Source organism: Copidosoma floridanum, unplaced genomic scaffold (assembly GCF_036245765.1).
Source record: "Copidosoma floridanum isolate Cflo_tuat_1 unplaced genomic scaffold, Cflo_Japanese_pri ptg000021l, whole genome shotgun sequence".
Taxonomy (NCBI): domain Eukaryota; kingdom Metazoa; phylum Arthropoda; class Insecta; order Hymenoptera; family Encyrtidae; genus Copidosoma; species Copidosoma floridanum.
In genome coordinates, this window is record NW_028321898.1 from 25700377 (window position 1) to 25723830 (window position 23454).

General features: G+C 38.3%; 1 protein-coding gene across 1 annotated transcript in view; it reads left to right on the forward strand.

The window, feature by feature from the left end:
* The first annotated feature begins 1507 nt into the window (after window positions 1-1507).
* Window positions 1508-23454, forward strand: part of LOC106639188 (glycogen synthase kinase-3 beta) — a 42121-nt gene continuing 20174 nt past the window's right edge. Inside the window, exons 1-2 of the mRNA XM_089594527.1 lie at window positions 1508-1844; window positions 2634-4398. Coding sequence (XP_089450653.1) covers window positions 4314-4398 — 85 coding nt within the window. The 5' untranslated portion in view covers window positions 1508-1844; window positions 2634-4313. The remainder of the gene's footprint in view (window positions 1845-2633; window positions 4399-23454) is intronic.

Sequence of the window (23454 nt, forward strand, 5' to 3'; positions counted from 1 at the left end):
CAGTAATTATTTGGATCAGCGCCATCTAGCGGTCTTTGTTTTTTGGCCAAAAGTGGCTCCTAAAATTCTCAATTAGAGCAATCAGGATTAGAGCCATTTAGTCAATTATAAACCAGCCGCAACTCATGACAAAGCTATAAAACAAAAAAATAACGATACATGTGTTTTTGGCGGCAAGTTAGCAATCTATTTTTTAATAAAAAATTTATCTTTAAAAGTATAAACACATAGGAGGTCAATTTTTTGGTAGAAAATAGATTGTTAACTTGCCGCCAAAAACACATGTATTGTTGTTTTTTCATTTTATAGCTTCATCATGAGTTGTGGCTGGTTTATAACTGACTAAATGGCTCTACGCGCTAAAGCTCTGGTTCAAAAGTTTAGGGCCACTTTTTAGTTCAGAAATTCGCAACGCTAGATGGCGCTGATCCAAATAATTATTACTTCTTATATTAGAGCCATTTAATTAATTATAAACCAGCCGCAACTACTGTTATAGATAGATAATAAAAAGTTAACGTGGTTTGTGCTGTTTGCGGCAAGTTTACAATCTATTTCTTACTCAAAAGTCGACCTCTAAAAATAGAGATATTCATGTGGTTTAATAAAATCGACCATATGGCATTACTTAGTAGTAATTTCTTTAATTACTACACATAACTTCACGTACATCTTACACCGTGCTCTCTTTACAAGAATGATAAAATCAGAGGCTGTAAAGTTACGTAGGTCGTGGTGATAACGCTGCTTGAAGAGTGTTTTCCGCAATCGTCACCAGCAGATCAGTATAGACCTCGTCGTCGGTAAAGCGTCAGCACAGTGCATCGGTCAACTGTCGATACAGCAGGGCCGATGTTATCGTTGATGTACCGACGGTTGGCCGACTCGGTCAAACTGCAGGTCTCTCTTTTATCTTGTGTCAACTGTCGGTACAGCACTACAGCAGGATTTGCAACGCTAGATGGCGCTAGATTCAAATGCAATTTCGATCGAACCGTCGAATTGCACGTCAATTCGATATACGCAATAAGTATAACCAATGCGAGGTATGCGTGGGTGACAATTGTTACATATTTGACAAATTTAAGTATTTTTAGTATGCATGTGACCATCAATCTCGAGCATTATTGTGTATTTCAATGCACGCGAATAGACCCTTCACGTCTGAGATTTTCGACCTACTACAGTATATCTATATACATGTCTAGTGATTTACTTCTTTCGGAAATCCCTAGAATCTAGGGGCTTTTTCAAGACGGTTCCCCTAGAAAATAGTTTGCGTCGGTCCGCAAAATCCGCAACGCTAGATGGCGCTAATTGCACTACACACGATGAACTCGCAAGAAAAAACTAATTGTTTAGAGAGAAAGAAATTGCAAGACAAGCATTACAAGCAATCCAAGCATCCGAGCAATGTGGTCTATGGCGGAGTGGGGGTGTCTCAATTTTCAGTATCATATAGTTTTTAGTCCAAGCAACGCAGTAGAGGGATGAGGAGCAGAGAGGTATAAAGTGCTCGTCAGTTCATGCATTTACGCTGTACACGATGACGACGGCGACGACCGCGCAATCAGCCGGATAGTGATTACACTTTTTTTGCGTTGTAAATGAAGTGGACCGCTCCACCAGATACCTAATACTCTTCTCTTGTAGAGGGTTAACCAGAAAAAGAAGCTGCACCGCTGCCAGCAGTGCCAGCAGTCATCAGCTGGGTGTCAACGAACATAGACGGAGCCCTCACTGGGCTCCTTGATTGATGTTGCAGTGCCAATAACCTATCTTTTTGAATTGGATCGTCGTGTTTTCGTGTTAAGTCAATTTCGGGAAACCAAGTGTATGTATAGGTAATATGCTTGTGCTTTTTCCTTGCACACAGTTATACGGATAGAGGCAACGATCCAACTATTTGTTTAGTGCTATTCGCGAATTATAAGCAGTTTACTTCTCTATAACTCATAAAATAAGGTTTAAAATACAGAAAATATCGTTCAACTTCGTCATGCAGTGCCATGCTCTTTGGATGTCGCAGATTTCTATACCTAATGGTTTGACACTAGTGCGTAGTTTGTAGGTTAGGATGCGTGGGTCGACGGAGATATCTTATCCTCTGCGTCCCCTTGTCTAATAAATTTAATTAATGTAATCTTTACTTTGTCATTTTTATTTTTTTCTGTCGAAATTGTTTTCGTGAATTTTGTCTAAATACCTGCATCTGCTTCCTGATACACGCATGACATTACAAAAAAACATTTACATCAACTCGAAGCGTTCGATCCAAAGCTCTAAAATCGTCACCTTTTCCCCCAAACTTTCAATAACCGCGACTCGCGACCTTCCCCTGTAATATATACTAATGCATGTGCGTCTCAAAATTCTCGCAAAATTTTGTCTTCTGCTACCATCTCAACCACGTAAATATACCTATAGTGTACATACCTCTCAGAGGTTAGTACACTGTAAAATAAAAGAAAAAATATACCTATAAGCATTAAATGCTAAGTATGTGTATGTGCTCTGAATTTTGTGTATACTGTATACAAACTTTCATGTCGTATACCTCTTTAATTTTAATGAAATTTTTTTTCCGTATAAATAAGGAAAACATATAAATTAATTTAAATTGTCTTTTCTAGGAAGTAGCAGCAGCTGAAGAATAATATACAACCCGAGGAGAAAAAAAGAGAGTCTGGAGTGAAAAAAGAGAAACCTCTGTCGTCGTCGTTGTTGGTGCGCGCGCACGAACCGAGAGACCATCAACGCTGTGCTCCAAATCGGAGCCACCGATCGGTTTTAAAGTGTAGCTCTCCGCTTGATAAAAAAAACAATAAAACAAAAAGAAAAAAAAGCATCTCCCTGCTATCCGCGTTGTATGTAAATCCATCTGCTGCCGTCCATCCACCAAATTTGCAATCTGTATAGAACAAGCAAATACATTCACAGAAGGCATCAGAAGAAGAGCTGAAGCAAAGAACCACTCTAGGAGCAGCAGAAGAAGAAGGTATACCCAGTGGAAGACGGTGGAAAGAAAGAGAAAGAGCCTCTGGTACCTCGCCAAGTGCAGGGAGTAGTGTAGCGTTGAGCAAACGGAGCGCGCGTGCGCTGTTCCTGCGCACGCCGCTGCTACTCCCAGTTTGGAAAACGTCGACCGCTAGGTATCGTCCGGAGGCGCGAGAGAGAGCGAGCATCAAGCGAGGAGAGGAGGAGCCAAATTAGTAGCAGCAGCAGCTCCAGGCTCCAGCCTAAAGTAGGAGCGCCTACGACGACGACGGCTGAAGAAGTAGCAGCAGAGGAGGAGGACGAGGACGATCTGCTGCTTGCCTGCTCCACCGGGGCACGAGCTAGAGCCATCAACCCCCGGAAGATAGGTCGATTCCGAGGAGAAGAAGAAGAAAAGTCTACTGCGGAAAAGGTGGAGGTGGTGTTGGTGGTGTCCGTGCGTGCGTGTGAGTGCGTGTGCGGAGTGCAGAAGAGAGAAAGTACGCGAAGGAGAGGCCCTTGGTCCCCCGCCCCTCTGTATCTCTCTCTCGCCCGCGCGCTCACTCTCCAAAGCAGCGGCTATTTTATATAGAAGCAGAGCGAGAAAGTCGTCGCAGCAGCAGTACAGTCCGGGTGTGTGTAACGGCGTTCCTACTCTGTGCTCCGAAGTTGTGTCTGTGTGCGTGTGTTCGTGTTTAGCAGTAGCCTGGCTTGGCGACCCGTCCTCGTCATCCTCTGGAATATACCCCTGCGTGCGCTCCAGCAGAGTAGATAGAAACTCTTTGGGGATGTACTGCAGGCACACGAATGACGTAGTCACTCTGTCTGTCCAAATGTCCAGGTGAAATCGCAGCCCCCCCTATACGTTGGGGTAGATTGGCTCATCTAAGAGTCGTCAAGTGAAGGTTATTGCCACACAGGCAGATCGAGATTCGATTAATTGTCAAAAGTGATGGTTGTCCATGGTTGTTGTTTTTTTATTCCAATGGTGTGCGAAATGTGATAAAAAGTTATGTGTATGCATTATCACAAGAAACAGCAGTAGAGGAAAAGTGCAAATATTCCAACTAAGTGTATTACACATGCACCACAGTATTGCAGAGTCAGTAAGGTGACTAGCTAATTGCTGTTCTCTGGAAAAAAAGACAGCTGCTCACCACCACAAAGAAAAGAAAGGGGAAAAAGAAACTAGAACAAAATTAGAAAAAGAGTTTTCTCAGCTTGACTGGTTGTAAGCTGAGAAACTTGAGGCCTATCAAGGGAACAGAGACGAAAAGAAGAAGGTGGAGGAGGCTGCGGCCGGGCCGCTGTAGTAGTGCTGGAGAAATAGAGGCAGGATGAGCGGCCGACCCAGGACCACCTCCTTTGCTGAGGGCAACAAGCCACCCGCGAATCCACCACTTGGTGGCATGAAGATAAGCAGTGAGTACCATACGATGTGATATATATTTCACCTTGCCCATTCTACTTTACCATCTCTACAGTACTCTTGTGGTTTTACTGAATTTTTACACTAGGCATGCTTTTCTGGGATCTGCTAATATAATTTAATTCACATACTTGATTAAGCTCCAATTGTGTGAGAGGCACTTGCTTGATATCAGTATACATGCAAAACATAAATTTTTATGAGGATGAATAGGACCTAATAATGTAAGGTAAAAATAGTTTATTTAGAGTGAAATTTTTTTATTTATTTATGTGGAATAGTCTACATACCTATTTCAATTAACATATTAAAAATGAAAATTTGTTCTTACTGAATCGTTAATTTCCTATGTACATCTTCAATATTTACGTCAAATAATGTTAAAGTCTACAAATTACTGCTGAGAAACTTCTCATCAAAGTGTACATAATCAATAATATATAGAAGAGGAATTTTTCAATTACGTATAAATAAATAATTGATGTTGGCAATTTTTAACAAAAATTTAAGTACCCACGATTTCATCTGTTTTTTAAAAACAGAAATCAGCATTCAGTAAATATAATTTAAAGTAGTTGTTGATTATAATACTTAAACAACTACCTTTTACCAAATGTTGGCAATATACATGTAACTCTGATAGGAGAGCAGCAAAATGATGAGATTTAAGGTTATGTTTTGTAATGAATATTTCTTTTGATCTTCCAGCTGACGAATAGAGGTTTTGTTATTATTTTGTAATGCAAAGAAAAATGTTATTTCCATTATTATTATCAAATATTTAGAATACAAGTGTTTTCAGGGCCACAGATTAAATAAGCATGTTTAATGCTTCAGGAATGAATATTACCCCACACTCAAAACATGTTTACAAAAAGAAATGATTCAGTTCTGTTTTGAAAATCGATACATTGATAAATGGCAGTGTTTGGTATTAGTGCAGTTCTATCCAACTACCGTAAATAATCAAGTCTAACGGACAAAAGAGAGTGAGTGCAACCCTTAAATTTTCTTCCCCATTGATTATCAGAAATCAATATAGCAGACGTCTGCTGTATGTACCAAGCAGTGCAGCTCTTTAATTATTATCACGTGTGTGTGCAACTGTTAGTCACGCCAAGGCAGGCATCCTAATAGGGAGTAAGCCGCGATTGACAAATATTTTGTTTCTTCAGCGCACTTCTGACTTTGAATCTTTTGATCAACACAAATCTTTGTGCACACACAAACAAAGGAACATGCCATTGACATTTTATTATTTTATTTGTGTTTTTCTCCTGCGCTATCTAATCTTCACCTTGACACTATGGATAATACTCATGTCAGAGTGACATCACGACACGCCATTTACAAAACATCCGCCAAAGCACACGCGAGGAGAAATAATAGTCCAAACGAGAACCCCACACACAAACGTTTCAATCGTACTTATGTAAAAAAAAAAAAAAAAAAAAAAAGAAAGAAAGAAAGAAATTCCTTCGCCCCCCACGGACAGTGTAACAGTAGGCTAGAGAGAGCCCTTTCATTCATCGCTTCCTCCCTTTACCTACATTCCCTCTCCATCAGAGCACACGCACTTCCCAATCCGACCCACCACCCCAACCCTCTCCTCCTTAGATTCGCCCTCGCGCGCAACAACCCAACCCCTCCGAACTGCCACGCAACAACGATGGAGAGAAAAGAAAACACGGTTTCCTGGGGGGATGAGGCGTGGAGGAGGATTTATATATTCAAGGGGGAGTCGAAGACGACGACGACGACGACATAGTCCCGGTTTTCCGGGCGGCCGCGCACACTCCTACACATATATATATACATTGCCGTGATACATTGCTCCGATATTACATATACCTATATACGGTGCCATCAGAAGCCAGCGGCCGAGCGGGGCTGCCATTTTCGCGTCGTCGCGGAGGGAGTGAACGTCCGCGTGTGTGCGCTCGTATGTATTATAACGGAGCGAGCAAAGAGTGGAGTGTCCGTCTGATGCTTGAGAGAGAGAGAGAGAGAGAGAGAGGAGTTATATATAGGTACATGTGCCTTGTACGTGTATCCCCTTTTGTGGGTGGGGAACTGAGTTTAAGGATATAGGGTATAGGGGCGCACGCCCCGGGTGTGTGCCTTATACGTGCGACAGGCGCAGCGCAGGTGATTCCCTCACCGTGACTCTGTGGGTCATCGCGGTGTACTTATCCTGGGGGCTTGGGAACAATTTTTCCTACAGGGACAAAAAGGCGTTTTGTTTTTATTCATTGTTAATTTTGCAACCATTTCTATTTTTATTTATTTTATCTTCGAGCTTGTAGAGACATGTATAGGGTTGCCGGTCAATGAAACGACAGTGGAGGGTAAATAATATCATGTTGCGGGTGCGCGAAATGAAAAAAATATACGTACGTATGATACAGGTGTTGCGAAATCAGCTGAGCTCTTTCAAGAGGCCCACGCCCGTGGGGTTTATTTTTAATTGAATCGAGCTTATAAATATACGAACGAGCTCGTCTTTGCCGCTTTGATTTATGGTTATTTGTTTATTTTCATTGATAATCGACATCATTTTCCAACGATTAACTCTCTCTTTGGTATACGTAAAAGAGTGCAAGATTAAGTATAATTGGAGCCAAACCTTTTTTTTTCCTTCATAGAAAAAATACATATGTACTTGTTTCGACACTTTTCTATCGATTGGGGGGAGGGGAAAAAAATGTATCAGTTGTAGCTACCAATCAATCGTTAATCAGGTAAATTAATGTCTCGTTTGCGCGACATCAATGCGACGACAAGCTATAATAATAACTCGAGCGTTTTGCTCGCTAACGTAGGTGTCGACGAGTATACACGTACATTTAATGAGTACAAGGGAAAATCATCATCGTCACAAAGGTTTTTCTCCTTGACCTCTGCGTGTTACTTGCGTAGCTACACTGAGAGAAGTATTTGTTTACTGTTAACGTACAAGTATATGTTAACAGAAAATTAGCTTATATATTCCTTATAACTTATTAAATTTTAACTGACACAGGCGACATGTTAATAGTGCCATACTTACATTGAACCTGCCCCACGTCAGATGGCACCATATTATACGTAAGTTAATAGTTAACATATGAAGTTAATCACTAACAAATCATTCTCTCGGTGTATACTTGTATACAAGCTCGTGTTTGGTGCTGCAGGTTACTGGCAATTGTATTTTTTTTTTTTTTTGTGTGTATCTTTGTACTGCTGATCGAAGGAAACAACAAAATCAAATTCTAGCAACATCACACACTTAGAGGGGTGTTATTGATATAAAATATCCGTAGTGGTTGACGAATTCGATCGGATTAGTAACGCGCGATCGAATCAAACGAGCGCCCATCAATTATATACGCAGCCACATGTCCATATTAATACTGATGAAAAATAATTTCTCCTTCCCGTTGCCAGCTAATGTATATTCATATAATATGTATGTGTACGTATGATATATTGATGAGATCGGCAAGCTTCATTAATTTCAAACGAGAGGGAGGGGGGAAGGTGATTTAATCGAAAGTGCAGAAAAATAAGATCAAGTTGTGCGTGGATATCGTCAAATCCGGCTCGATTGGAGTGTTTTGATCGATCGGAATGAAAATCGAGGAAAGAAAGAAAAAAGGAAGCAGTTACAGGGTCGAGAATATAATTACGTACCTCGTTACGTACATAACTTTTGTTCCAACGCAGTGGCTTTCCTTTTTTTTCGATGGCCCAAAGTCGATGAATCTATATTTAACAGCCCACGGATGAGGAGGAGAGAAACAGACACACACATATCAGGAGGAAACGTATGTGCTTCTGTATATAGCGCCTTGCGCGAAAACATCGAACGCCGCGCCTCCCCCGGAGAAGAGAGAGAGAAAAAAGACACGGTTGTATACGTATACGTATGTACACCGGATTTATAATGCACGGCTCATGCTGATGGCGCAGCGGATGCATAAGTATATTTTTAGAAATAAATGCGGGAGACTTTTTTTTTTTTTTTTTTTTTTTTTTTTTTTTTTTTTTTTTTCTTTTTTTCTTTAAGAAAAATCAAGTGGTGCTTCGTCGTTGCGAGCTATTACGCGAGTGATTGCGCGGAGTACTTAATAACCCGTACACGTGCGTCGATTCGCACCAACAGAGACACATGGGGGGGGGGGTGAAAAGCGGGGGAAAAAATAGACCAATTGCATGTACATATATGTACACGCGACGAAGAGAGGAATGAAAAAAGGAAAGGAGAAGAAAAGAGGGTTGAAGAAGAAGAAGAAGAACTTGGCTCTCCTTAAAATACATCCGTCAGGGGGGTTGTACGCACAAGGGGGGTGGGTCAGGCAGAGGGTAAAGGGAAGAGAACTTGCGCGCTGGAACTGGGTCAATAATCCAGAGTCACGCATGGCGGCTCGCACAGCCGAAAAGCATCAAGGTCCAAGATATATCACATCTCTCTTTCTCTCTCTCTCTCGAGGACCACCAAAGGCATACCGTGTACTTACCTCGCTTACTTTCATACCTTTCATACGTATACTCGTTTCATTTATATGTTTTTTACTCTCTCTCTCTCTCTCTTTCTCTGTGATGTAGGAGGAGGCGATTGAGATTGGGCGTGTGATCGGGTACTTTTGCTTTCTTCTCTGCGCGCTAACGGGGTTTGCGGGTCAATGGCTCTTTTGCTGCGTATGTGTGCTAATGACACCCTCTTTCTTCTACCTATGGTTGAAGAAATTCATGTGATCACTTTTTTTTTTTTTTTCATTTGGTAAAGCAAAAGGATAGTTTGTCATGTCGGTGAGATGCGCAGCGACTGTATTTTTACTCTCCCTAGTTGTTTCACTCCAACTTGATTTGCACTCGGAAGCAGAAAGCAACCGCTGGAAAAGAGGAAAAAAGTTCAGTCCCGCGAGTAATCGGATCGCGAGCTTATTTATATGAAAAAAAAAAAAAAAAAAAAAAAAAAAAAAAAAAAAAAAAAAAAAAAAAAAACGTGGGCCGATCTCTCGGCGTGTAGGTAATTTTTGTACATCTCTGCGAGATTGGTTTTTCGAAAGAAAGGTGAACTTTTTTTTTCGTCTTCCATCGTGTCGCCCAGTCGCGCTTGACGATCCCACGCGATGAAAATTCCAGTACGAATTGAAACGTCCATCGTGCGGTGGATTAATTTTACACACGTGTGAGATATCTGGTTATCGGAATTCGAAAATTAACCTTGCCACTCGGCTGCACGACTATCTCCAGCTCGTTAAATAAACCGAGTGACTAGTGCAGGAGCGCCCAATTTTAAAGCTCGCGCTTCGCTGAAATATGACACTCGCACGATTCGCTATATATATACCTATATATACCTAACGTACAGTAGCGCAATCGACGCGGTTGATTCTTTTTTTTTTTTTTTTTTTTTTTTTCACGTGACGGTGTTGCGTGAGAGCCCGTCACGATTGAAGTGCAGCTGTAAAACCGTTTGCTTCTACTGTTACCGTGAATAGCTGTATTTTTTTTGATCGCTCGTTCATTGTCTGTGTGCACCAAGGTTGAATTTTCCTTTTCGTTCAATTTCGCTTTTAAAATTGACCGAATCGATCAATTATTTTTTGTAGACATCCTTCTCGTTAATAAACCGTTTAAACAATTGTGACCTACTTTTTTTATTTATTTATTTTTTTTTTTTTTTACAATTACGATTCGTGTTCAGGACACTAGCGGCTAATTTTTGCAAGAAAAAATACACCAGGTGTAGCGAGCGATAAATAATAAAATTGTTCATCTCTCTGTGCGAGCTTTCGTGAGAGTACAGAGTACCTATCCTGCAGAGTAGTTGCCAGGCGAGAAGGAAATAATGCACGAGTCGAGCAGAAGCTGATTTTCTTCTTTGTCATTCTCCTCTCGTGGAAATGTAAAAGTTTCTCTCTCGGACCGTCGTATCGATTCTAGCTAGACCGCTGGGATGGTGGAGGTTTTTTTTTTTTTTTTTATTGTTGTGCGAGATAGTTAAGATTGTAAGAGAGAAAGGGAAACCGCGAGTAGTTGTCGTTTTTGTAATGAGATCGCAATTAAGGGTTGGTGTATGGAGTTATTCAAGCAGGAAAAGCTGGCTTTTGCTCTGAACCTGAATCATACCAAGTACACGGTATTGTTTCGAGGCATAGGGCGATGACCTTTTCCTTACGAACGGATTATTATGTACCATAAAATTGTTAATCCAAGCAAGTATACATTGTGATTTTTTTTTTTCTTTTTTTTTTTTTTTTTTTTTTTTGTATAACTCACGAGCTGGATTAAAATAAGTCGTGGTTTTTCACGGTTTTTTCAACTAGTTGTCAAGTCGGACAACAGCTTTTTTGTGGTGCAGTTGCTACGCAAAATGATACCGATCGAAATTGCTGCTAAGGTATTTCGTAATAAAAAGAAAAATAAAATTATACTGTGAATATAATGCTCGAACAACTGCTCCCCCGCAGCAAAGAACTTGGATACTTGGTCAATTTTTCTGCAGAATAATTTTCTGTTGAAAACAAATGTGATGCACTATTTATGTAAAGAAATAGTTTTTTAAACTATTTGTTATAACACAGTTTTGCTTTTGCATAAATTTTTCAGGAAAAAAAAATTAAATCTTGGATTTCAATGTCAAATATTTATTATACTCGTCTACTAGAAAAAATATTACTTTCAAATGTTTAACGATCCATAAAATAATTGTGCCCAAGTTAACGCAGCAACGAGTGCCATCAAATTTATCAGCAACTCGTCTTTGTTTAAAAATATACGCGCCACCTTGAAACGCAAAGGAAACTCAGAAGTGCGCAAATATAAAAGCTGCAGTCCGCGAAAACTCAATCAAACCCAAGGACCCACTAGCCCAGTGGCATCAATCGCTCGACGTCACCTGCAATATATTGCACACATGTAGGAATCGATCTGGATATTATTCCCGTATTAACGACCGCCCCTTATCTCAATATCCCAGAACCAACACCAACTATAGCCTTGAACGAAAATCGTTACCTTCGTGTATTATGCATTATATAGATATTAGAGCTCTGCTCTTCCTCCTCGTTTCCCGAAAACTGATCATCGTCGTTGCCACCCGAGAAAACACTTCGTTAAAATTCTGTTGACTCACCCCGTGCTCTCGTATAGGTGGTGTGTTTATTTCGAGCTTTTCGAGTCAATATTTCCTCAGAGCACCAACTTCCTTTCCTTTTTCTTACGCCAAGGAAATTTTGCCAATCACTGTAGCTGAATTTTTTCATCGATGATGTCTGACTCGCAAATAAATGATCGATGACGGTACCTTTTTTCTTTCTTTCTTTTTTTTTTGTTTTCAGTAAAGACAATTTTAGACACAAAAGCCCTTGATGGTATGGGCTCCAAGAAAATTGACGCGTGTAGTGTACACACATAATACAACGCGTTTATGGTACATATAGATGGGTTGGCTACTGCTGGGTAGTATATCGACCCCTTCAAGGTCACGCCTCCTTCCCGTCCTTGGTGGATAATAAGTTCAGCTGTACGACATGCGCGATCGCGTAGGGGAGGGTGGGGCGGCCGTGGCACTCTAACTTAAATCAAATGTAGAAGTAACATTAAAGATGAATTCAATATTTAAAAAAAAGAAACAAAAAGAAAAATTGAAGTAGAATCGTAATCAGGTTAGGCGCAGTCAGCTGATAAAGTGCAGCAAATATATACCGCAGCTGCTGACCGTGCTACGCCTGCCCCATTTTAATGAGGTTTTATATTGTTTATAACATTGTTCAGATTAATTAAAAAAAAAAAAAAATAGTGCTTTGAAGCTGAAGACTTAAGCTATCAAATGCACCCATTTTCGTTAAAAAAATCTATTATTTTCGAGTTGTCTCAAGCCAATGAAAAATGAAGCCAACTTTTTCTCAGCAGTGAAATTTTTAAAATTACATAATAAATCGGAAACGTCATTTTTCGACATAGAAAGCATAGAGGATAATAGGATAAGTATTTCTTATTACATTTATGGGAAAATTCGATTTTTTAAGTCTATGATTATTGATATTATGAGGGTGCCGTGCTGAGCCGCCGTGCTCTGCCTGCCCCACCCTCCCTATCGCTTTCTTTCCGAGTTATCGAGCAAATCCAAGAGATGCAGAACTTTTCTCTGCGAGCAGTTGTTGAAAGACCTGGGATTACTTTCTTAGAGACGGTGTTTGTTAAAAAAGGATCACAGGAAGATAAATCAAATTTAATTTAGTTGAGATGGTTGTGTTGATCCCTTGGGGTATGATTGAATGAGCGCCTTTACAATTTTATCTTTATTTTGTTGTTATCTTGACAACTGCGCACCAAATCAATCAAAATTGTTATTAAGTATTCTTTTCTTAATTTTACTTTATTTATGTTACTAATTATTAATTTCAATCAGTATTGAAATACAATTTTTTTTTGCATGTATTTGTTGATTACTTTTTGGAATTTCACGCATTTGTATGTATTTACTTTTTGTTGATTTTACAAAAATTGAAAAATGTATTATAACACTATATATTTAAAGACAAAATTTTGCTCAATCAGTGTCTCGATTGTGAGATACTAAATGCATTTTTTTCGTTATTTTGAATTTATTGAGTAAAATTCCGTTGTCATTTTTTTACTAGACCCTCGTTTTTGTGACAAAACATTTTATGTATAATCTCTAGTTTACTTGTAAATCACACCTGTTACTTGTACTATAATTAAAACTCGTGGTATTGCTGATGAAAAAGTACTTATTCAGATTCTCGTTGACAAAGATAAAAACGTTGTAAGTAACTCGAATTTCTTTTGAAAAATGAAAATATCTTTTTCAAAAATGGCATAATAGTCTTTTGCAGCGTGAATTTGAACTCGTATTTTTTTCTCACTATCATCGATAGTTTCCTAAAAAAAACAATTTATTTATAAGTCTCTTTAAGAACATAGTCTTCTATTTCTACTTTTCTTGTAAATATATAAAATGTTTCTAGAACTAAGTTTATGTTCATCACCAGTATTGTTGTTTCAATCAATAGTAACATGATATGTATATTTACATTATAGATGCTTTGGATAGCTCCCATAAAGAGGAGGTTAAACAGAGCGAGACTCCTGCCCCATATATTGGTATGATTATATATTCAACTTTTGACTACAGTACGATCATTCAACAAATTAAACAAAAAAAAAAAAAAAAAAAAAAACAGTCTAACTAAAACTAAAAAAAGGGAATGACAAATCATCACCAAACAATGTGGCAATTGACAACAAACCGCTTTTCATTATCTCAAACAGAAACCCATTTTTCAATGTTGCGTCAATCAATCATTTCGAAAGTATATAGAGCATATATGAATAAGTGTTTAATGAAAAATACACGCAAGTGACTTTTCCAAGCAGGTGGAATGGAATTGGCTCTCTAGTTTTCATTTATGCTCTGGAAAGTCTTCCTCACCACCAACCAAGCACTAGATCACTGATAAATGTTTTATTAATCCATAAAATAATTGCTATGTGGTCATTAGTTATTGTGATCATAATCATATTTTCACACATTAAACTTGTTTACTTCACAAAAATGCATATGTGTGAAACCATCAAGTTCATCGTGCACTAAAATACTTATACATACACACTTTGCATTATATGTGTCGTAGAGTTTAGAATAATTGTTCTCATACATAATGATCATATAAATGTTTCATGCATATTTTATTGTTAAAATTATTATAATGTATTGTATTGATGATCACAGTAAGTAACAAATAAAATTTTTTTATATAATATATTATGCACTCCGCTGTATTTATACCGATTTGTACGTATTGATTTTTCAGAGCAATGGTATTTATTATACGTTTTAAATTTGAACCAATTAAACCTATTGTTACTCCACAATGGGAGTAAACAAGCCATGAGATCTTATGCTCAAAAATCATTTAGCGTCCATTAAATTTTTTAGTCACTTTCACACGTGAATTTTCAACGGAACGTGCTATTGGATAAACCGAAGCTAAGCCGAGTGACACTTAATCTTATCTATATAAGTTCAACGTTTCGTCGACACGTCACATCGAGAAAAGAAAACCACTTCACAATCATCGTGACATTGAAAATTTCACTTCGACGTACTCGTTGAGTCAATTAGATGAATAATCTAGTTCGCTCTCTTCGCGCTGGAAAAACGCTGATTTTCATTGCAAGTAGTCTGCCCAGAGTCACAGTGTTTGGCGGCTGAGAATTTATTTTCCTTCAGAGAAAACACATGCTTCCGCTGCATGTAGCGTCTATTTTAAAATTGTCGATCGGATGACCCGTTGCGTGGGTGCATTAATTTATTAGTTTTTTTTTTTTTTTTTAGCTGTCACCAAGAAATCGTGACGCAAGCAGATGACCGTTGGGAAATTACCTTGAGATCTTTTTTTGATTTTTTTTGTCCGTCACTGCGTTTAAAACAATTAAAATTAAAAAATGAAAATAAAATAAAACCCTTACGATGTCAAACATGCAATTTTAAGCGAAAAATTTGATACCAAAGGCAAAAAGTGCAAGACGAAAGTATCATGCTCAGCAAATTCGATGTGTCACTATTACGAGAGAGAGAGAGAGAGAAAATATATTCGGGTCATGGTCCGAAAAAAACGCACATTAGCACAACGCGCGCGCGTAATAGTTTACCGAAATCGCTTCCTGGGAGAGCTCATGCTTCTCTTTGAAACGCTAAATTTAAACCCTCGGCTGCATCTCTCCCGCTTTCCCTCCTCCTCTTTTTTCCCATTGGGTCATCGATCCCCCCACCTCCGTCTCTTTAATTGCGAATACTCTTTTCTCGAAGTGTCATGTAATGTACGTGCTACTTTCAGACGACACTCGCAGGACCCTTTTTAGGAGTACTTTAATTTTCCATCACGTCCTAAGTCGATGATAAAAATTGCAACAATTAAAACAATTTATGCTTCGTTAAAAAAAAAAAAAAAAAAAAAAAAAATTACTATAGTCGATTCAATAAAAGCGGTAATAAGTATGTAATTCGTGTGCACGCACACGCAAACACACCTGAATGATGAAAATTAAAATTAAAAACACGTGCCAAGTACTTGTATGCAGATGGTATCTACATACACATGCTCGTGTGTGGTATTAAAGACAGTCCTAGTGTGAATTTCTCCCCGGAGAAGAATTCAATTAGGACAAAGTACAAATATATACTCACGATGCACAGGCACGCGCATTAAAACGATGACACACGCACTAACCCGAACGAGACATTCCTATCTGCTGCTACAGTAAAAAAAAGACCCGTGCTCGTACTGTGTAATTGAAATCTTGGTGTGAAATGGAAAAAAAAAAAAAATACTAATCATCGCCTAGCATCAGTAGCAGCTTCGCGTTTGTGGAATGACATGTGGTACACCGGCGGGAGTTCAAAGTGTCTGGTGGAAAGTCTTTTTTAAAGAGGAAGTTTTGCAAGCTCGCTCACGTGGTTTTTTTTGTGGAATTAAACGACGTAAGCTTGCTTCATTCGTCTTTTTTTTTTACTCTGTTTTTTTATAAAACGAGATGTTGCTCGCCGTCAAGTCTCGTGCCAGCGCTCGCGTCAGCTGTGTAAATGAGCAGACAGCAGAGCTGTTGTGGGTGGAGTACTGCTATCGGGTTTGAGTGTGTAAAAACATATGACCTATACTTACAAACGTACAGTACGGATGAGTTTCATTAGAGAAATTTTTTTTTTCTAACGTAGAAGAGTTCAAATTTTTACAGTTGTGATTTAGACTGTTTGGTCGTCGTAACGTAACTACATTCATTGTGGCAGTGGTGTACTTGCGCAAGCTCTTTTTCTTAAATGATCGATGAGTTGCATAAATAAATGCTACAAGTTGTCATGATTTACTGCAGAGTTAATTCTGCAGTGCCTCCTAACTTTGTACTAGAAGTATATTTATTACTTTATTGTTGCTATCTTGCGTGATTAAGTTAAATTTGTTTTTTTTTTTTTTTTTTTTTTTTTTCTGTGAAAATCATCGCAGTGGGTCCAGCAGGGTAAAGGTAGTAAAAATACCCCATACGATTTTTTTACTCAAATTTTGTGGATCGAAATGTACCATAAAAAAATGTTTTTATACCAAATTTCAGGTCTCTAGACATTTCCTAGAAAATATTATCAGTTAAAACGTATTTTCCATTATTATTATTATTATTTTTTTTTTTTTTTTTTTTATTCAGCTCAGTAAGTAAAAATAATCTAAAAAAAAATTTATAATAATGTAACTTTTTATAGCAAGTACACAGACATTTTTTCAAAATTTTTGGTGATAAATTTCAATTTTCTGAGACGTTTAATATTAAAAAAAAAAAATTTTTTTATCTTTTTTTCAGTAGTACGATAAACAAAATTTTTTCATGAAACACATTTTTTTTATAACGATAATTTTTTCAGATTTTTAACAACAGTGAAACAGGTCTAAAAAATTTCTTCTGCATTATCACTACTACAAATAAGTACGATAAAGACTTGGTAAAACCATTATAAAATTTCTATTTTCAGTAGAGGATTAACAGAAATTTTGTTGTTGTAGTGACAATGCGAAAAAATGCTAGAAAGAACAGTTTTTAATTTTTTGGACCTGTTCTACAACTTAAAATCTGATAAATTCACGATGGTAGAAAAAGAAAAGTATGATACATAAAAAAATTTTTTTGTTATACTACTTAAAAGAGAGTTTTTTCTAGGATTAAAAAAAAAAATTTTAAACGTCTCTGAAAATTTGGTACCAAAAATTTTCCAAAAAAACTTTGTATAATTGTTATTTAAAGTGCAGTTTTGTAAATTTTTTCAGATTTTTTTACTTACCGAGAACTTTGAAAGAAAATTAAAAAACATGTTTCGACCGATCACGCATGTCGAGAGTGGTCTAGAGACCTAAAATTTGGCGTCGGAACAATTTTTTATTATGTTTTGATCCAAAAAGTTTGTCAAAAATTACTTGCGGCACTTTTACTTTGCTTGTCCAACTATAGACTCCATACAAAGTGTCAAGAATAAATAAAAAAAACAATTCTATTAAGTAATAAAAATATGTATAATACGTACGATACACAACGTACCTAAAATCATTATCCACTTCATTCATTCTCTATATTAATTAGTTCTTGGAAAAGAACGTAATTACTCTAGCGTTTTGTTTACCTACAATGAAGTTTTCACAATAAAACAACGTTAATTCGAAGATAAGCCATTAGGTAATTTTTATCTCGTTTTTTTATTTATATGCTGGGTCCTGCTATTCTATTATTAAAACATTAGCTAGAACCGACCTCTTCAACTGAATGACTTAATGACATCGATAATCGATCGTTTTTGTTGTTGGGATACCTGAAATTTTTAGAAGGCGGTCTTTTTTGCTTACTACACTCGATACGATGGACAAAAAGTCTTTTGCACGAAAACTTGACGAAAAAAATTTATCTCTGTAAAACAGGATTCAATTTTTTAGTCAAAAAAAATCTGCAAAAAATTTTTCATCCGTATGCATTACATAATTGCGTGTTTTTCATAATAAATATAATTATCCAACGAGACGTAGTAGAACAATGAAGATTCTTCTACGGAGAATATCGAAATATATTCCGTAACTCGGCCAAGCTATGCTAGTCCTCGTCGTATTGATCGCGAGAGTACAAGGTTGAGGGCACGAATGAAGGCGCCTTGGAAATAGTAAAACTCAAGTTTGCTCGAGTTTACAATGAACTACGGTATTCATTTCAAAAAATTTCTGATCATCCGCTCGAACTATCCCATAAAATTTCAAAATATATTGATACTTTCCTGCATCAAGTGAAAAAGCCAAAAGACGTGCATTACCGACAGCACTCGAAATTCCAACATTTTCAAATTTCCCTCCTCGATCGAGATCCCAGCACGAGCTCGAGCTCAAAGTGCAAGAGGGCGCCACGTGTTTTGCAGACGACGGCCGGACGACGCTGTCGTATTTTTTATTTACGTCTTTTTTTTCCGCTTAGTCGTGGCTACCGATAATACAGACAACTGTATTGTGTCTTTTTTTTAACTCAGAAAACTCAATTTTTTTTCTCGCTAATTTTCAGTTTTAAAAGTACACTGTGATAATATTTTTTTTTTTTTATGTTACTTGCCACCTCGTACTTTTTGCGCGGATCTTCAAAGTTAAACTTATCTGCAATTTAGATTGCACTGGCTGATTCACTTACTCTCCCGTTTGATTCATCAAGTTGCAAAAATTGTTTTTTACGAAACACTAATTTTTATTTACTTCACGGCCTTTACTTTAATTAAAAATTAAATCACGTGTGTTTTATAAATAATTTAATTATTCAAACGAACCCCACAATTAAATTATTATCTCATGCTGAGCTAACAAGTGTCGTTGGCTTATAGCTGTGAAATAAATCTCTCGATCAGCAGCGCGGCCAATTAAAAGTAGATACACCTTGTTATTGTTCGTGAAATTATTATCACTGCGACTTTGCTCGACGACGACCTCCCACATACGGGATCTATTTAAGCACGAGCTTATTTTACTGTAATCTGTGAGCCCAAGTGCATCGAAAATACTGTGTGTGCGGTTGCGGCGACACGCGTGACCAGATGTCGAGCACATGTGTGCGGAGATCTCGATGTTAAGCACCTCATTGATAAAAGTCAGATGCGTTACCGTACAAACAGTAGTGCGGGGAATTGGAGGATGATATATGTACTTGAAAAGAATTTTTTGTTTTTTTATTTACATTACTTGCTCATCGAGAATCTCATCAACGACGGAAACACAATTTTGCGATTTAAATTTTCTCAATTTCCATCACTGCCAAACGAAAAATAGAAGCGTCTCTGAAAAAAAAAAAAAAAAAAAAAAAAAAGAAAGAAAGAAAAAAAATGATTTCAATGATTTCGCTGTTTTTCCTTCTATATCCTTCTCGCTTTGCAACCTGGTGGTTTCTAATTGATACACGTGTGCACGCGTGGTGTGCCAATTAATCGTTCTTTGAGCGCATTTCGCATAAACAACTCATCACCGACGGCTTCCCGCTAATTGTCACTTTCGCGAAAACTACTGTGATTTCTACACTATGTTTCTATCTTTTTTTTATTAAAAAAATAAAAGTGCAGTCGAATAAATGAAAAAAAAAAAAAAAAAAAAAAAAAAAAAATACACTGTAAAACGTGAAGCTTACAACTGCTCCTTAAAAATGATGAAAAAAAACACTAAAAATACTTCAAAGCTAGAAACAAAAAAAAAAATCTAATCGATCACTCACCAATAACCAATCCCGCTCACTCCAGTTGATAAATTACGTGGCGGCACTTCCACGTCCTCGGGCACCAAACATATCTACAAGAGTTAGCCACATTAGTCCACGATAACGAGCATACACCGAGAGATAAGTAGATTAGAAAAATTTCTGAAAAATTGAATTTTTTTGAAAAAAAAAAAAAAAAAATTCCCGACTTTCCAAAAAGCCTCGTGCTTACGTCACATAGTATAACAGTACATCGGAGAGAGCGCGATATTAAACTAGTCAGGCGCATAATAGTCTTTGGCGCGAGTGGTGCACCGCTGCTCGGCACTTGCTGTTTTTCGGGCGTGGGTATATTATATACGTACCTGCGTCTCGTTGTCCTCGACGTGGTCGTTCGTGCATCTCTTCCTCCTCGGAGGCTCTCCGTCGCGCGAGACTTTTCTTCCGCAGTAACGCGTCGCTCGCAACCTGTGCACCGGCTCGCTCTTCTTTATTTATTTATTAATTTTTTTTTTTTTTTTTTTTTTTTTTTTTTCGTTTGTGCGATTTTGTGGTGAAGTTTTAGAAAAAATAAAAAAATAAATAAAAATTGGTGGTGATAAAAAACAACTGCGACGGCGAGAAGGAGGCGAGTCGCACATGGAAGGCTCTAGAGAGGACGAGAAAAAGGACGAAGAGCCGAAGACGGAGGTGATCTTCCTCTGGTCGGGAATTTGGACAGGTCCACTGCCTTTTTTTTTGTTTTCACGTTTTGGGATGCGTTGATTGCAGCAATTGTGTTGACAGTTCTCTCTCTCTCTCTCTCTCTCTCTCTCTCTCTCTCTCTCTGTACGAGTATGATTCATTTTCATAGACAAAAAAGAAAGATTTTTGTAGTAATGATTGATAGGTAATTTTAGTTTGGGGTTTTTTTTTTTTAATTCCAAGCTCAAAATCATACATTAGAATCATTTCGAACTTGCAACTAGACGGTTGATTTCAATTAAAAGTCGATAGTATAATGTCTCCGAGAGAGAGAGAGAGAGAGAGGGACACTGTCGGAAGCGAGTCGCAATTAAAAATATCGGCTGTCAAAACATAAATTTATAAATAAATCCGAGAGCGCACGCGCGCCTAATGTCAGTCAGCCGTGCAGTGCCTGTATAATATAAGCCCCCCCCCTTCCTCCTCTCCGTACATGTGCTGTTGTCGATTCTTCGCATATCACACACATGGGCACGCATGTTACGTCTTCGTACATAGGTATACAAACGCGACGAGCTTGCGGTCTTCCTCGCTCCGTGTGCTGCTGTCAAAAACTATTTTCGGTTGACCAATTGCCTTGCTCGCGACGCCGCGCACATGCGACTCCGTGCACTGTACACGATGTTGTGCTCCTATAATTATATATGTGTGCTGGGTACAAAGAGAGGAGAGCATTACGCGCTTGTGCGTGGCCTCGAGGCTGCGGAAGAGCTTTCTAATTTTGACGTGATTTAATTTTAATTGTGAACGCGATGTATGATGTACTGCCCGTACCTACACTTTTTTTTTTTTTTTTTTTTTTTTTTTTAACACCTGTGCTGTGTATCTCAAAAAATGATAGCCTAAGAATCTAGTGTATGTACATGAAAGACATTTCCTATCGTATAAAAAAGTTGGTGCTATCCATTCTCAATGAAAATCAATCAAATTTTTTACTGTTGTAAACAGTTAATTTGTTTGGTACTGTGATTTTTCGCTGTTTAAAAAAAAAAAATCTGTTAACTGTGGAATGATACTGTACTACCATTTCATCAAAATAAAAATCGCTGGTCCAAAAATATTTACCTTCTTCATCTCTCGATGCGTGTTTTTTTTGTACTTAGCGATGCTTACGAAAAAAATCAAAAAACACCTGCTAACTGAGTTATTATTTCAAAAAGAGATGTTGTTATTAAAGTTGATGAAATAGAAATAACTAACCTGGACATAGTAAAGAAACGTTAATGTAAAACTCCGCAAACACGTTCACGTGCCCAAGTAATTTTTCCTCTGTGTCAAAAAAAAAAAAAAAAAAAAAAAAATTAGTTAAGCTATAACTTATATTCCGATTCTTCCATGTGTTTCCTCCTTCATAACACCGTATGTATATTGTATAATATTATATAATATCCAAACTATTGGGGACACGGTATGATCGACTAAATTATGTAGTTTGCTTTCGAGACAGAGTGCACTCGCACAAAATCAGAATCATTGCGAAACACCACTCCCCAATCCTTCCACTCGTCTACTATGTCCGTGAAAAAAGAAAAAAAAATCTAAAGCTCCCTCGGTTCATAACCAAGACGCGGGTACGAAAGCTCCGCAACCTCGCGATTCCCATGCTTCAAATGTTTACACAAGAGCCCCCAATTTCTCTTACGCGTATATTCAATCCAATCACATAACAAAAGCACTCGCTTCTCTCCTTGCCCAATCCACGAAAAACTGGAACTATCGGGTACACAAAGCTTATACGTGTAAAAACAATTTCTATACTTACTTATTTTGCGTACGGAGAAACAATCGCCAGGCACGCATCAGTCACCAGGTGCGCACAACCATCCGGTCGATACTCCCGTTTTCTCTCTCTCTCCCCTCTCGGTTGAAATTGGATCTCTTATATCCGGTACCTCCCATGTACTCACACCTAATGGGCACCTTTACCCCGTATCCTTGCGGAGTAGCGCGCTCATTACCACATATACCTGTAAGCATAGAGATACAATCCACGTATGCAATTGTACATACATACATGTTGCTGTCCTGTCTCGATGTCGCTCTGCAAGCTCCGTCTACCTGTTGAACGCGTGCTCTCCTTCCTCGATTTCTATTCGATCGATCGACAATGAAAATCCTTACTTCGGACGAACCGTAGAGATGCAAAGGATTTTTTTCTCAATTCGCTCCGCCGCGGCTTGTATAGTAATTTTTGCACGTGAAGAAACATCACGCGATCTGGAGTGCTTCGACCCCAGACGCACACGTCCATCTCCCCGTTCTCTCGAGTTTTGCGTGTTTATCGCGAGACGGGGAATTCAAGCCGCAGTTTGTTCGAACGCATGCAGATAGGGTGTGCGATCACTGCTCCAGCTGTTGTACTTGAATCGTTTAACAGTACCGATTTCGTATACGTAAAGAAGGAAAACAAAAAAAAAAAACATCGTGTCACTCGTGTATATATATTATGTTGTCGCGAAACCTTTCAGCGAATTGTCACGCAGCTTTTTGCGAAATATGATTTATTATTCCTCGCGTGCGCTGCACGTCGATTTCTCGAGCGAGAGGAGGATGATGAGGGTGTGCGCGATGGCGTTGCAATATGTTTATTCATCGACTCCGACGTATAATGGATCCCCGTTGATCCGTGAATAATTAAAACGCCGCACGCAGCTGTGCGTGATGCTAAAAATAAAATTATAACGATTGCCTGCGTGGTTATTCGCTCGCTGGGGGATCGGTAGATACGCGTGTCTAAGGAAATTTCACGAAAAAAAAAAAAGTACGAGCCCCCCCCTCCCGTTTACTAAAAAATATATATGTGAACCTACTGTACATCCAGTTGCGCGAAATTCCTTGTACCACGTGAACCCGAAAACCAAAGAATCTCTTTGTTTCTACCTTTTTTTTTTTTTTCCTTTGGTATAACATGATTCTCAGCGAAGCGAGCGATAGTAATTGCCGCGATGATGCTGACGGATTAATCGAAGGAGGTTTTATTTATAGGCCACCGAGGGGGGGACCCCCCGAGTTTTCGTAAATCCACGCGCGCCAGAAAC